We start from the raw sequence: 14873 nt of genomic DNA, 5'->3' as shown, positions 1-14873 counted from the left end.
TTACAGTACAATGTCCCTTTAAGTGGTTAACAGTGATACAAAAGTGCAGGAGAGCAATCAAGGGGTTAACTGCTACTTATCTCTCTAGCAATTAAGGTGTAAAATCACTGCTCTGTGTGTGTTACAGGCAACCAAGAGGTTACATTACTGTATTTTGCTTAGGACTAAATCGCTTACTGTAAATGGTAATTCCAGTAACATTATTGTAGCATGTTACTGGCAACCTACGGGTTAAATAAATATATAGACAAATGTAGAAACCTCACCTTTTTGCCATATTTCCTAAGAGCTCGCAGCTGTTTAGCCTTTTCTGTCTTCTCCATAGCTGCCTGCTTAGTCTGGAGCTTGTGGCGAATCTACAGATAAAGAAATAAAACATTAACACAGAGAGGTTTTCAGGAAGATCATGCAGTCAGCACGAGAACAAAATCACAAGGACGCTCCTAAGGTGCAATGTGCTTTACCTTCTGCATGTGCTGGTCACTTTTTGCCATCTCTGCAAAGTAATCATCCGGTCGTTTTGTAGATACTTTCAGCTTATGGAGACGAGGCAGAGCAAATAGTAATGCAGCTTGTGCTTGTCGGTAACTGATGAAGAACAAATTGTTAGCCGGGTGTATTGTGATGTTCATGACACAGATTGGTGATTTTAACAAGCACATGAACAGCACAGATAATCTAAAGTAAAAAACAATGAATCGTGTAGCGCAGCGGTTCCCAACCTTTTTTCTCTCCCGTACCCCTTGCTTAGGCTTTTCATTTACGAGTACCCTCTCTCTTCATTACCCCCACCCATCCCTCAAAGTTTTTTTTTATTTTTTTATTTTCTTAGGTTAGCAGCTAAATCAAACGACTCAAATTAACCAGATATTTAAAGGCTTTTATTTTACATTATATAATGTATTTCATTTTCTTTTATAATAGCAGCGTAACTTAAGGTCAAAGCAAAGCCCCTGGCTTTTTTCCTGTTCACTCTGCAGTAAAGAGAACGGTTTCCTTCAAGGCTCATACCAGAGTCTATCCTCATCTGCAGCATTTAGGGAACACACTGAATCCAGCTTTGTGCAGTTTCTGCAGAAATGCACGTTTTACAGGGGGAGCATTGGAAGCTGCAAAAAAGTCCTGATACACCGTTTCCTCCATTAGAGTATATAGCAGGCACACGGCTGCACGGAGGGCTTTGTGCTTGCTTGGCAATAAGAAGAGTCTGGCAAAATATAACTGCTGCATTATCAACCTGTTACATTTGTCAATTTTACTGGATTTAATTTAAGTTAATCCCCAGAATGGAGTTAAAATACTTGCGGTTCCTGGTTATGTATGTAGGAGGCTGGATTGCAGCGGAAAGGAAGACAGAAAGTGGTGAAGATGATCCGGTAATTGCAGAGCCGTTACAGCGGAAGAGAGATCTGAAGTGAAGGTACAGATGATCCGAAAGAAGCAGAGTGTTTTGCAGCGGAAGGGAAATTGCAGGAAGAGAGCCCCGGGAGAGAGCGCGGACACTCACCAGATGTGACTCCTGTGTTCTGTAGCGCTAGCACAGGATGTTGCCCTAATTCCCGCCTCCAATTCCTTCTTAAAAATCCCGTGTTATAAAGTGTAGCGCACGCATTTGCCTAGCTGCAACGTGCAATCAGTAGCGCTAGGAGGACCCAAATAAATTAAAAAAAATGTGGCTATGGCAGGCAGCGCGGGCTCAAATTCCGCCATTACCAATAATATTTTCAAGTACCCACAACCGGTCCGCTGCGTACCACAGGTTGGGAACCGCTGGTGTAGCGCATGCAATTTTAAACAAATATTTCTATGTTTTAACTAATTTGCTTAATTTCTCTGGAATCCTTTGTTGAAAAGCATACCTAGGTAGGCTCAGGAGCAACCAGGCACTACTGGGAGGGAACTTGATTGGTAGCTGCACATAAATGCTTCTTGTCATTGGCTCACCCAATGTGTTCAGATAGCTCAAAATAATGCATTGCTGCTCCTTCAACAAAGGATGCGAAAAGAGAAAAGCAAATTTGATAACATAAGTAAATTGGAAAGTTGTTAAAAATCCAGTACAAAGCCACAGAATAGCTTAAAAGGGACATTCTGGTCAAATGTAAATGCACATAAATCAATTACATCTGTGAATAGAAACTTATTTGTAATATAAATGTATTGGCAAAAAAGCTTCTAGTAAAAGTGATCACTGTTTTAGTGCTAACATCTATCTCTGCGCGTGCATGTGAGGCATAGCTAGATATTCTCAGTGCACCAGCATTTAGCATACTGCAGCTGCTAAGATCATCAGTGGGGCTTGTATAATTTTAGCAATTAACAAATGTAGTCATTACCAGATGGTACACGCACCTTAGTCTCTCTGAGCAAATGCTGGGTTTAAAATGCTGGTGCATGGTGCATACTTAAATACACTTTTAAAACAGATATAGCTTTTATTAGAAGCGTTTCTGCTAACACATGTATATTACAAAAATTTATCTATTCAAACCTGAAATGCAGCCACGTAGATTTCACATTTTTGCTGGAAAGTCCTTTTAATAAGTACGTTTTTAACCTCTTGCCGACATTGGGACATTGCATGCCGTCCCTAACTGCGCTGGGCTTTGGGCTTCTTGAATGGGATCGGGTCATGGTGGGTGTGCCTAGTCTTATAGGCTCGCCCACCTGACCCAATCCCATCAATGAAAGCTCGTGATCGCAAGCACAATCGCGTGATTTCAATTTGTTTACATCGGAACGTTCTTTAGAAAGAAGGAAGAATTTATCTGGATTATGTTCAGTTTTGGAAACTACTGCAAAGTTATTGTGAAAAGGAAAGCGTCAGAGGAGGATTTAAAATGAAGAACAAACTCATTTGTGGGTAGGAGGAATAACCATTATACCTAGGCATGTGTGTAATATATTTATTTCAGAGTGTAAGGAAAGGCAGATGTTACACTCTTATCATGTGTGTCAAAGTGCCATCCAAAATGCAGATATAATTTCAGAAGCAAAATGGTTTAGTGCCAGGGGTATTTTTTTTTAAAGAAAGCAGTGTGATGGCCCCCTGAAAGTATGCAGAGAGAAGCGTAGTTGTCTGAATTAAAGGGACGTTGCAGTCAAAATTAAAAACTTTCATGATTCAGATAAAGCGTACAAAAAAAAACATCAATATGAATTCTCTCTCTTGGTATAATTTACTTAAAGGGACACTGAACCCATTTTTTTCTTTTGTGATTCAGATACAGCAGCAATTTTAAGCAACTTTCTAATTTACTCCTATTATCAATGTTTCTTTGTTCTCTTGCTATCTTTATTTGAAAAAGGCATCTAAGCTTTTTTCTTGGTTAAGACTCTGGACAGCAGTTTCTAATTGGTGAATGAATCTATCCACCAATCAGCAAGGACAACCTAGGTTGTTCACCAAAAATGGGCTGGCATCTAAACTTACATTCTTGCATTTCAAATAAAGATACCAAGAGAATAAAGAAAATTTGATAATAGGAGTAAATTAGAAAGTTGATTAAAATGTCATGCTCTATCTGAATCACGAAAGAAAAAAATGTGAGTTCCGTATCCCTTTAAACCTTAGTTATTTCCAGGAGAGCAGGGGGAGATAGGTACAAGAGTGTGCATGTGTGAGTATTATATGGCAGCAGGGTTAAAAAAATAAAAGAATGTAATGTTATACATACAGTGCCTAAGACACATGCACTGTCCTGAGCCTACCTCAGTATGCTCTCAAGTAAAAGGTGCTAGGTTTCAAAATAGGACACCTAGAGAGAGGCAAATCTGATAACAGAAGTAATCATGACTTCCACGCCCCTTTAAAACACTACAAAAGGGAGGTTGGCGCAAGCAGCCATATTAGACACAATTCTAGTTTGGGATAAGTTCACTCACAAGCACATTTCTCTTTGAAAATCATCTTCAGCGTTGATGCTGTCGGATGTCTGTGCTTTGTGGGAAGCCTCTCCCTTCTCCTCTAGTGCTTCTGTAACATCCAAGCGTTCGAGCCAAGGCAATTCATTCTTCAGATCATTAAGACTCTGCTTTAGGCCGTGCTACAAAACAAACCAGAATTGTATTAGGGAAGTAGATCAATCACAATACCCCTTGAGTTTGCCTATACAGTATTTCCTTCAGCTTAGGCTTAAAGGGACAGCACATTTTCATGATTCACATAGAACATGCAATTTTATATAAATCTTTTCAATTTACTTTTACTATGTTAAAAATACAGCATACTAATGTAGGCTCAGGAGCAGTAATGCACTACTGGGAGCTAGCTGAGCCCATACTGTGAGCCAATGCCAAGAGGCATATATGTGCAGCCACCAATTAGCAGCTAGTTCCCAGTAGTGCATTGCTGTTCCTGAGTCTACCTAGGTAGGCTATTCAACAAAGGATATGATAGAACGGAGCAACTTTTATAATAAACAAACTAAAAGGCTGCTTAAGATTGCATGTCCTGAATGAATCATGAGAGTTTAATTTTGAAGTTACTGTCCCTTTAATGCACAGGCTAATCTTTAGCATATTCCAAGCATTCTTGAATTCCTTTAGTACATCTGTCCTTACCACCCCTACAGGAAGTCTATTTCATGAAACACCCACTAGCAAACTACTCCTGAACATATGCATTTATATATCCAACAGAAGAAACATTATATGACAGACAAAAAGAAACTCATGTTTTTCCGCCACGCAGGGTGTGTAATCGCAATTTCATATTAACAAATATTAACATAAAATTCTGTTTTTCTTATAGCATATAAAATGTTTTCTCTGTTGGTAAGATTATCTTTTAATAGGGCAAAAAAAAAAAAAGAAGAGAGGGTAAAAAGGGGAGAAAAAAAAGTGGGGGGCCCTGATCCTTCTACTGCAGCATCCTTCAAAATATCAGAGGACATTTATAAACATTTCCTTATCGAGGGTTGGGGAATTAATTCACCTCTATTGCAGTGGTAAGAGAGTCAGACCCAATGAATGGGGAAATATCTGTACTGTCTTGGGGAGAGTTTGTATAAATAATTTCCCCTTATTGTGGAACCCATTAATTTTAACTTCTGAGTTAACCATTGTATCGAATTGCTCCACTTTTACTTGATTCCCCATCTTTTGGGTAAGTTCTGCTAAACTAGGACTCTTTCGATTTCCATTGCTTTAAAATAAGTGACCTTCCTATAACGATTATAATGTTGATAAAGTTCCAATTTATTTGTAATATTGTGTCACTGTATAGGAAAAAATGTGTTTATCTTGTAGTTTTATCACGTTTTGGGATAGCCTATTTATCCAATGATTTACTCCGTGCCAAAACGTTTGAATTTTAGGACATCTCCAAAGACAGTTTTACAAATCCGCAGCGATGAAATTACATTTGCTGCAACTTTTTGTAACCTGCCTGTTCCATTTAGCTTCTAATCGTGGTGTAATATACATCTTATTGATCACTTTTATATGCTATTCCCTCCATGCCATAGAAACAGTTGCCTTCTCTATTAATGACATACTTTTTTGAATAACATTCACTGGGTAAAGCCAGAAGTTAGCTATTCTCTCAATATTACTCCGGCCCTGATACTCTTTAAGAGCCTTATAAAGATATGAGATTGAATGCTTACCTATTTTATAGAGATTTAAGACTGGGTCTAATATTGGCCATAGCCAAGGGTCCATGTTACTATTGATTTTTTCGTCTAAGTAATGGCGTAACTGAAGATTTGCAAAAAAGTCTTTGTCTTGTATATTAAAGTATTTAAAAAAAATGTTTTACATCTTGCTTGCCCTGTATCTCTTAGTTGATCTAAATAGATAAGACATTTTTGTTTCCAATTTAAAAATATTTTAGAGTTTAGTGCCGGTGTAAATTTGAGATTCCCTGTGATTGTTAGGAGTTTTGAACAGGAAGGGTTAGCTTGTATGATCTTAATAATTTTCCACCATGCAATTATTACATTTCTAATAGTGACCATCTGTTTAACCTCACAAGGGAGGTCATAATCTGTACAGTGCAAAAGTCCAAGGCCTAATTAAACGTTCTATCTTATAGGGGGAGTAATATTCTCTCTCAATTAACCAATCCATAGCCATTTTCCCAATGCATACTATATTATAAATTTCAATATCTGGGAGGGCTATTCCGCCTTCCATTCTTAAGAGGGACATTTTTTTTTATTGCCAATACCTTTCTTTTTTTCCCCCAGATAAACTTCAGGCATGTTTGTCTAAAAGCTGCTAGGTTCTTATGTGTGATAACTCCTGAACATGTTACCTACCAAATCACGTTCTGGTATTGCCCAGTTTTATTAAATGCCTTAAAGCGACATAAAAACACAAATTTTTCTTTCATGATTTAGAAAGAGTGTGCACTTTTAAACAACTTTCCAATTTGCTTCATTTTCTTGATATCCTTGGTTGAAAAGCATATCTGAATAGGCTCAGTAGCTGCTGATTAGTGGCTGCACATAGATGCCTCGTTTAATTGGCTCACTCATGTGCATTGCTATTTCTTCAGCAAAGGAAATCTAAAGAACAAAGTTAATTAGATAATAGAAGTAAATTGGAATGTTGTTTAAAACTGTATTTTCTATCTAAATCATAAAAGAAAAAAAAGTTTGGGTTTCACTGCCCTTTAACATACACAAAAAGATTTATATCCTAATCACCAGCCTCGCCTCTGGGCTATACATATCATGAAATCTTTCCTTGTTAAGATATAAATGTTTTAGACCATTTATCAGTGACCTCTACTGCTGAGGCAATGGTCTGAGAGAATGAGGGAGCATTAGCTATTTACTTACCAAATCATTAAATGGTTTCTTCTTTCCTTCCAGCACCACATTTAAGCCGGGCTTTAGCTTTCCCTGAGCGAATGCTTCTTGGAGCTACAGAAGAAACGACAACACACCAGCATTATGCTTTTGTCCCACAACGCTGCAGTATAAGACATACATAGAAAATACAGCAAAAGGTAATAGAAAGTACCTCTTTATCTGTCAGTTCTGAGGGATCAAAGTCAGAATCAGACTCTGAGGCACTTTCTTCTTCGTGGTCTAACATGATGGCTTCTGCCTGTAAATAAATAAATAAATAAATAAAAGGCCACAGCACAAATTTGCACTATTTTTACATAAATGTAACTTTCAAATTAAAGGGACGCTCAAGTCAAAATTAAACTTTCATGACTCAGAGAGTGCAGCAATTTTAAGCAACTTTCCAATTTACTTCCATTAACAAAATGAGCACAGTCTTTTTCTATTTACACTTTTTGCGTCACCAGCTCCTACTGAGCATGTGCAAGAATTCACAAAATATACGTATATGCATTTGTGATTGGCTGATGGCTATCACATGATACAGGAGTGGAAATAGACTATTTTTAAATTTGTCTGATAAAATCTACTACTCATTTGAAGTTCAGACTAAGAGGGTCGATTTATCAAAGGCTTTCGTCTGCCTTTGAGCCCCTACGCCTGCAGGCTCTCACAAGAGAACCTGCACACCATATTTAACAAGCATTCACCACCTCTAAAGTGGCGGAATTCAATCTCTGCGGTCTAGTCCGGCCAGGGAGATTGACAGCTGCTGTGCGCAGGCGGGATTGCACATGAACGCAAAATAGTGCTTGTGTACAATGCTGAATTCCGCCCCTACCTGTTGCAGCTTGATAAAGCGCCCCCTAAGTGTTATTTTATCATGCAGTTTTTGTTTGTGCAAATCTATTATATTTACTGGTCCTTTAAAAGCTATAGCCTTTTTTGAAAGTGTTTAAGTATGCACCGTGCACAAGCATTTTAAAGTGAAGGTCCATTTTGATGAATTAGTGCCCGGTTTTTAATAAACCTATTAAAAAGAAGGGCACTTTAATTCATCAAAATAGACATCTGACTGTTTTCTTCAAAAACTTACCTTTTAATCCTGAATGCCGCTCCAGCGATTCCCCCGGCCATCAGAAGCCTCTGCAGACGTCAGAAATGACAAATCAGGCTTCCTCCAATCACAGTTTTCCCCCGGGGGAATCTTGGCCTGATGCAACGCTGTGATTGGAGGAAGCCGGATTCGTCATTTTGGACCTACAAAGATGGCTTACGATGGGCGGAGGAAGTGCTCGAGCGGCTGCCAGGATTAAAAAGTTACGTTTTTGAAGAAAACAGTGACATGTCAATTTTGATGAATTAAAGTGCCCTTGTTTTTAATAAGTTTATTAAAAACTGGGCACTTTATCAAGATAACAATTTTTGTGTGAAATTCTTTGTGACATCCTAGAACGCCTTTTATCCACCTTATTATCTCGATATCTTTTATGTTACACATATTTTAACCCATTCAGTTATTAGTTAGTTAATTTCATTTCCTCTGCCTATGTTAGGCGCTCCTAGGTCTTTTCCAGATTTTTAGACTTTTATTTAAGGGTTGGCTAGGTCCCCTTTTGCACCCAGGAGCTAGTAGGAACATTGTGTGAGCGCTGTGAGATACCATAGCATCATCACTAATTCATCAAAATGGACCTTCACTTTAAAGGGACAGTCTAGTAAAAATTAAACTTTCATGATTCACATAGGGCATGCAATTTTAAACAACTTTCCAATTGACTTTTATCATTAAATTTGCTTTGTTCCCTTTGAGGTATTTTTGAAAAACTAAACCTAGGTAGGCTCAAACTGATTTCTAAACTGTTGAAAATCGCCTCTTAGCTCAGAGCATTTTGAAAGTTTTTCACAGTTAGACAGTAATAGTTCATGTGTGTCATATAGATAACATTGTGCTCACTCCCGTTGAGTTATTTAGGAGTCTGCACTGATTGGCTAAACTGCATGTCTGTCAAAAGCACTGAGATAAGGGGGCAGTCTGCAGAGGCTTAGATACAAGGTAATCACAGAGGTAAAACATATTATTATAACTGTGTTGGTTATGCAAAACTGGGGAATGGATAACTAAGGGATTATCTATCTTTTTAAACAAAAACAATTCTGGTGTAGACTGTCCCTTTAAACATAGCTCTTGCTCAGAGAGCCTAAGGTGCTTGTACCACAAAGGATACCAAAAGAAGGAAGCACATTTGATAATATAATTGTTAAGTTATTTAAAACAGAATGTTCTGTCTAAACCAATAAAGTACAATTTTGACTTTCATGTCCCATTAAGATTTGCCCTGTCTCAGCTCTCATGGAGTAACATATAACCCAGTAATGAAGTGTGGCCCTAAGCCAAGGGGGTATATGTGTTACCACTCAAACGAAAGTGCCATCTGAGACTGGGTCTGAGTGGTGACATCATCACATAAGGGGGCCTAGAGGTATTCCCTGGTGCGGGGGTCTTCTGGAAACCATATCATGGCCTCGTTACAAATAGACAACGTTAAACTCTCTGTTGAAAGACGGAGGCACATTCCTTCGAATAACGTAAGTCCCAGCCAGATACGAGTTACAGAGAACCGAAATAATAAAGCTATTACAGGACGCGTTATCTTCATATACTGGTTACTGAGGTAGCACTCTAGCAGCTGAATAATCCGAACAAGATAGCGCTGAGACTAACAGGAACATGTAAACCAGAAACCCAATATTGCAACTAAACGGTTTAATCAATGAATCAGTCACAAACCGACTCACCGATGTTACTCACGTGTAGCTCCCGGAAGTGCTCGAATTTCCCCCTTTACTTCCGGTTAGCCTGCTTTGCAAGGAGTCTGCGCAGTTTGGTCACATGTATGCTAAAGAACTACATATCCCATGTATACCGTTAGCACAGCCTTCAGCAAACTTAACGTCCGGTTTCCATGGTTACCAAGGTACACAGCAATCTCCGGGAACAGAGACAGCGGCAGGTGAGTGCGGTGTTACAATGCAATATGTTGTGCACTCCAGTCACTTTACATTAAACCTTCATAAAAAATACACCCAAATTAAATCTAACACACAGGGAACACTGGTATCTCTTACATACACAGTATATACCAATTACTGCATGTAATAGATACTACTATAAAGATTAATGTGCACAGATACTGATATAAACATCCAGTATAAAAGCTTTTAAATGCTTACTTAGAATAAGGTGACTAGATTTTTAAAATAAAATCCTGGGACATTTTTTTTTTAAATTGGCAAATGGTAAAAAACTATCAGGTAGATTACGAGATTTGCATTACGGCTTTTAACGCAGAAAAAAGCCAATTCCAGCGTAATGGTCAGTAACGCATATTACGAGTCGTGTTGTTATAGCTATACCGCAAGCATTTTAGCCTGTAACGCAATGTCCATTCCGCACTCAGAAAAATGACGTTTTTGTGTGGGTTTTCATAGTGCCAGTATTACAAGTTGTGCGTTTAGGCTAAAATGCCTGTATTACAGCCTAAACTGACACAAGCTATACCGCCATCTGAGAGCAGTAATTATGAGTTTTATGCAACAAAAATGTTTCACAAAACTCATAACTAAATTGTTACAAAGTACACTAACACCATAAACTACATATTTACCCTTAAACCACCACCCTCCTGCATTGCAAACACTATTTAAAACTTATTAACCCCTAATCTGCCGCCCACCCACATCGCAACTATTAAATAAAGCTAATAACCCCTAATCCGCCGCCCCCCGACATCGGCGGCACTATAATAAAATGATTAAAACCCCTATTCCGCCGCTCCACGACATGACCTCCTCTAAATGAACTTATTAACCCCTAAACCTAGGGGCCCCCCACATCGCCGCCACTAAATAAACCTATTAACCCCTAAACCTCCGGCCCCCCACATCGCTGCTACTAAATAAACCTATTAACCCCTACACCTAACACCCCCTAACTTTAAATTAAAATTACAATATAACTATCTTAAAATGAAAACTTACCTGTGAAAAAAAACAAAAACCTAAGTTTAAACTATAAATTAACCTAACATTACTTTTCTAATAAAATTTAAAAAACATCCTATTAAAAAATCTAAATTGCAAATTTAAAAAAACGTAACACTACGAAAAAATTTAAAAAATCTAAAATTACAAAAAATAATAAACACTAAATTACGAAAAATAAAAAATACTAAGCTTACAAAAAATAATAAACTAAATTATCAAAAATAAAAACAATTACACCTAATCTAATAGTCCTATAAAAATAATAAAAAAAAACAAATAAAAACACCCCCTAGCCTACAATAAACTACCAATAGCTCTTAAAAGGGCCTTTTGTAGGGCATTGCCCTAAGTTAAACATTTCTTTTACCTGTAAAAATAAAATACAAAGTCCCCCCAACAGTAAAACCCACCACCCAACCAACCCGCCAAAATAAAAAACCTAACTCTAAAAAAATCCTAAACTACCCATTGCCCCTAAAGGGGCATTTGTATGGGCATTGCCCTTAAAAGGACATTCAGCTCTTTTTCAATACCCTTAAAAGGGCATTCAGCTCTTTTAAAAAAGCCCAAAGCCCTAATCTAAAAAAAAACACACCCAAAAAAACCCCCCAAAAAACCCTAACACTAACCCCAAAATATCTACTAACGATTCCTGAAGTCCAGACATCCATCTCCATCCAGGCGGCGAGAAGTCTTCATCCAGGTAGCAAAATCTTCATCCATCCCGGGGGCGTCTTCTATCTTCATCCCAGCGGAGCGATCCTGGAAGCCGAAGACATCCTGTGCGAAGGGAGCATCCTCTTCATATGATCACCGCCGTACACTGAAGTTGAATGCAAGGTAGTCTTTTCAAAATGGCGTACCTTCCATTCCTATTGGCTGATTTGATTCTTCAAATTCAAATCAGCCAATAGGATGAGAGCTTCTAAAATCCTATTGGCTCTGCACCGCCGGGATGAAGATAAAAGATGCCCGGGATGGATGAAGATATCTCCGCCTGGATGAAGACTTCTCGCCGCATGGATGGAGATGGATGTCCGGACTTCAGTAACCGTGAGTAGATATTCTGGGGTTAGTGTTAGTTTTTTTTCTTTTATTTGTTTGGGCTTTTTTAAAAGCGCTGAATGCCCTTTTAAGGGCAATGAAAAATAGCCGAATGCCCTTTTAAGGGCAATGCCCATACAAAAAAATATTGGCATGGCATGGTAGTTTATTGTAGGCTAGGGGGTGTTTTTATGTTGGCGGGCTTTTTTGATTTTTATAGGGCTATTAGATTAGGTTTAATTGTTTTTATTTTTAATAATTTCATTTATTATTTTTTGTAAGCTTAGTGTTTTTTATTTTTCGTAATTTAGTGTTTATTATTTTTAATAATTTTAGATTTTTTATTTTTTTTCGTAGTGTTAGTTTTTTTTAAATTTGTAATTTAGATTTTTTAATTGGTAGTTTTTTTTAAATTTTATTAGAATAGTTATGTTAGGTTAATTTATAGTTTAAACTTTGTTTTTTTTTATTTCACAGGTAAGTTTTTATTTATTTTAAGATAGTTATATTGTAATTTTAATTTAAAGTTAGGGGGGTGTTAGGTTTAGGGGTTAATAGTTTAATTTAGTGTTTTGTGATGTGGGGGGGTTGGCGGTTTAGGGGTTAATAGGTTTATTTAGTAGCGGCAATGTGGGGAGCCGGAGGTCTATGGGTTAAAAGGTTTATTTAGTGGCGGCGATGTGAGAGGCCAGAGGTTTAGGGGTTAATAACTTTATTATAGTGGTGGCAATGTCGGGGAGCAGCGGATTAGGGGTTAATAGCTTTATTATAGTGTGGGCGATGTCGGGTAGCAGCGGATTAGGGGTTAATAGCTTTATTATAGTGTCAGCAATGTCGGGGAGCAGCGGAATAGGGGTTAATAACTTTATTATAGTGGCAGCGATGTCGGGGAGCGGCGGAATGGGGTTAATAACTTTTATTAGTGTCAGCGTTGTCGGGGGCGGCAGATTAGAGGTTTATAACTTTATTTAGCTGTCAGCAATGTCGAGCGGCAAATTAGGGGTGTTTAGACTTGGGGTTTATGTTATGGTGTTTAAACGTACATTTTTTTTTCCCCCCATGGACATCAATGGGGCTGTGTTACGGAGATTTTTCATTCCGCACTTCAGGTGTTAGTTTTGTTTCTAACACTCTATCCCCATTGATGTCTATGGGGGAAAGCGTGCACGAGCACGTCAAAGCAGCCAATTTTGGAGGGAGACATTGGGACAAGAAGGGAGACAGAGTGAGAGACACAGAGGGAGAGGGAGAGAAAAAGAGAGAAATAGAGAAAGACAGAGGGGGAGACAGAGAAAAAGAGAGAAATAGAGAAAGACAGAGGGGGAGACAGAGAAAAAGAGAGACAGATGGGGAGACAGAGAGAAAACCAGAGGGGGAGACACAGAGAGAGAGACAGAGGGGGAGACAGAGAGGGACTGAGGGAGAGATATATATTTATATAGAGAGAGAGAGACCAATAGACAGAGGGAGATATAGAGATAGAGACAGAGGGGGAGATATATAGAGAGAGACAGAGGGGGAGACAGAGAGAGACTGAGGGAGATATATATATATATATATATAGAGACTGACAGACAGACAGACAGAGGGGGAAACAGAGAGAAAGCCAGAGGGGGAGGGGGAGAGAGAGACAGAGGGGGATACAGAGAGAGACAGAGGGGTAGACAGAGAGAGACAGACAGACAGAGGGGGAAACAGAGAGAAAGCCAAAGGGAGAGACAGAGGGGGAGACAGAGAGAAAGCCAAAGGGGGAACCAGAGAGAGAGAGAGAAAGAGGGGAGAGAGAGGGGGAGAAACAGAGAGAGACAGAGGGGAGAAACAGAGAGAGACAGAGGGGAGAAACAGAGAGAGACAGAGGGGAGAAACAGAGAGAGACAGAGTGGGAGGACAGAGAGAGACAGAGGGGGAGGACAGAGAGAGACAGAGGGGGAGGACAGAGAGAGACAGAGGGGGAGGACAGAGAGAGACTGGGGAGATGGACAGAGAGAGACTGGGGAGAAGGACACAGAGAGAGACAGAGGGGGAGGAGGACAGAGAGAGACAGAGGGGGAGGACAGAGAGAGACAGAGGGGAGGACAGAGAGAGACTGGGGAGAAGGACAGAGAGAGACTGGGGAGAAGGACAGAGAGAGACAGAGGAGGACGACAGAGAGAGAGACAGGGGGAGGAGGACAGAGAGAGACAGAGAGGAGGACAGAGAGAGACTGGGGAGGACAGAGAGAGACTGGGGAGAAGGACAGAGAGAGACAGAGGAGGACGACAGAGAGAGACAGAGGGGGAGGAGGACAGAGAGAGACAGAGGGGAGGACAGAGAGAGACTGGGGAGAAGGACAGAGAGAGACTGGGGAGAAGGACAGAGAGAGACTGGGGAGAAGGACACAGAGAGAGACTGGGGAGGACGACAGAGAGAGACAGGGGGAGGAGGACAGAGAGAGACTGGGGAGAAGGACAGAGAGAGACTGGGGAGAAGGACAGAGAGAGACTGGGGAGAAGGACAGAGAGAGACAGAGGAGGACGACAGAGAGAGACAGGGGGAGGAGGACAGAGAGAGACAGAGGGGAGGACAGAAAGAGACTGGGGAGGACAGAGAGAGACTGGGGAGAAGGACAGAGAGAGACTGGGGAGAAGGACAGAGAGAGACTGGGGAGAAGGACAGAGAGAGACTGGGGAGAAGGACAGAGAGAGACTGGGGAGAAGGACAGAGAGAGACTGGGGAGAAGGACAGAGAGAGACAGAGGAGGACGTCAGAGAGAGACAGAGGGGGAGGAGGACAGAGAGAGACAGAGGGGGAGGACAGAGAGAGACAGAGGGGAGGACAGAGAGAGAGACAGAGGGGGGGACAGAGAAAGCCAAAGGGGGAGACAGCTAGAGAGAGACAGAGAGAAACAGATGAGGAGGTAGAGAGAGACTGAGGAGAAGAACAGAGAGAGACTGAGGAGAAGAACAGAGAGAGACTGGGGAGAAGGACAGAGAGAGACTGAGG

At 40.0% G+C, this 14873-nt stretch overlaps 1 protein-coding gene across 2 annotated transcripts in view; it reads right to left on the bottom strand.

Moving 5' to 3' along the window:
- EBNA1BP2 (EBNA1 binding protein 2) overlaps positions 1-9671 on the bottom strand; it is a 15124-nt gene extending 5453 nt beyond the window's left edge. The window contains exons 1-6 of one of the 2 annotated variants that reach the window (XM_053693613.1): positions 9613-9671; positions 6973-7059; positions 6789-6872; positions 3886-4046; positions 465-588; positions 267-356 (exon numbers count right to left, since the gene is read on the bottom strand). In XM_053693613.1, coding sequence (XP_053549588.1) covers positions 267-356; positions 465-588; positions 3886-4046; positions 6789-6872; positions 6973-7047 — 534 coding nt within the window. In that variant the 5' untranslated portion in view covers positions 7048-7059; positions 9613-9671. Of the gene's footprint in view, positions 1-266; positions 357-464; positions 589-3885; positions 4047-6788; positions 6873-6972; positions 7060-9599 lie in introns of both variants that reach the window. The other variant, XM_053693612.1, reaches the window with a different exon arrangement.
- Between the last annotated feature and the right edge of the window lie 5202 nt (positions 9672-14873).

The sequence above is a fragment of the Bombina bombina genome, chromosome 10 (genome assembly GCF_027579735.1).
Source record: "Bombina bombina isolate aBomBom1 chromosome 10, aBomBom1.pri, whole genome shotgun sequence".
NCBI classification, from domain to species: Eukaryota; Metazoa; Chordata; class Amphibia; order Anura; family Bombinatoridae; genus Bombina; species Bombina bombina.
The sequence above is the reverse complement of the archived record's forward strand: the minus strand, read 5'-3'. Positions and strand labels throughout refer to the sequence as shown.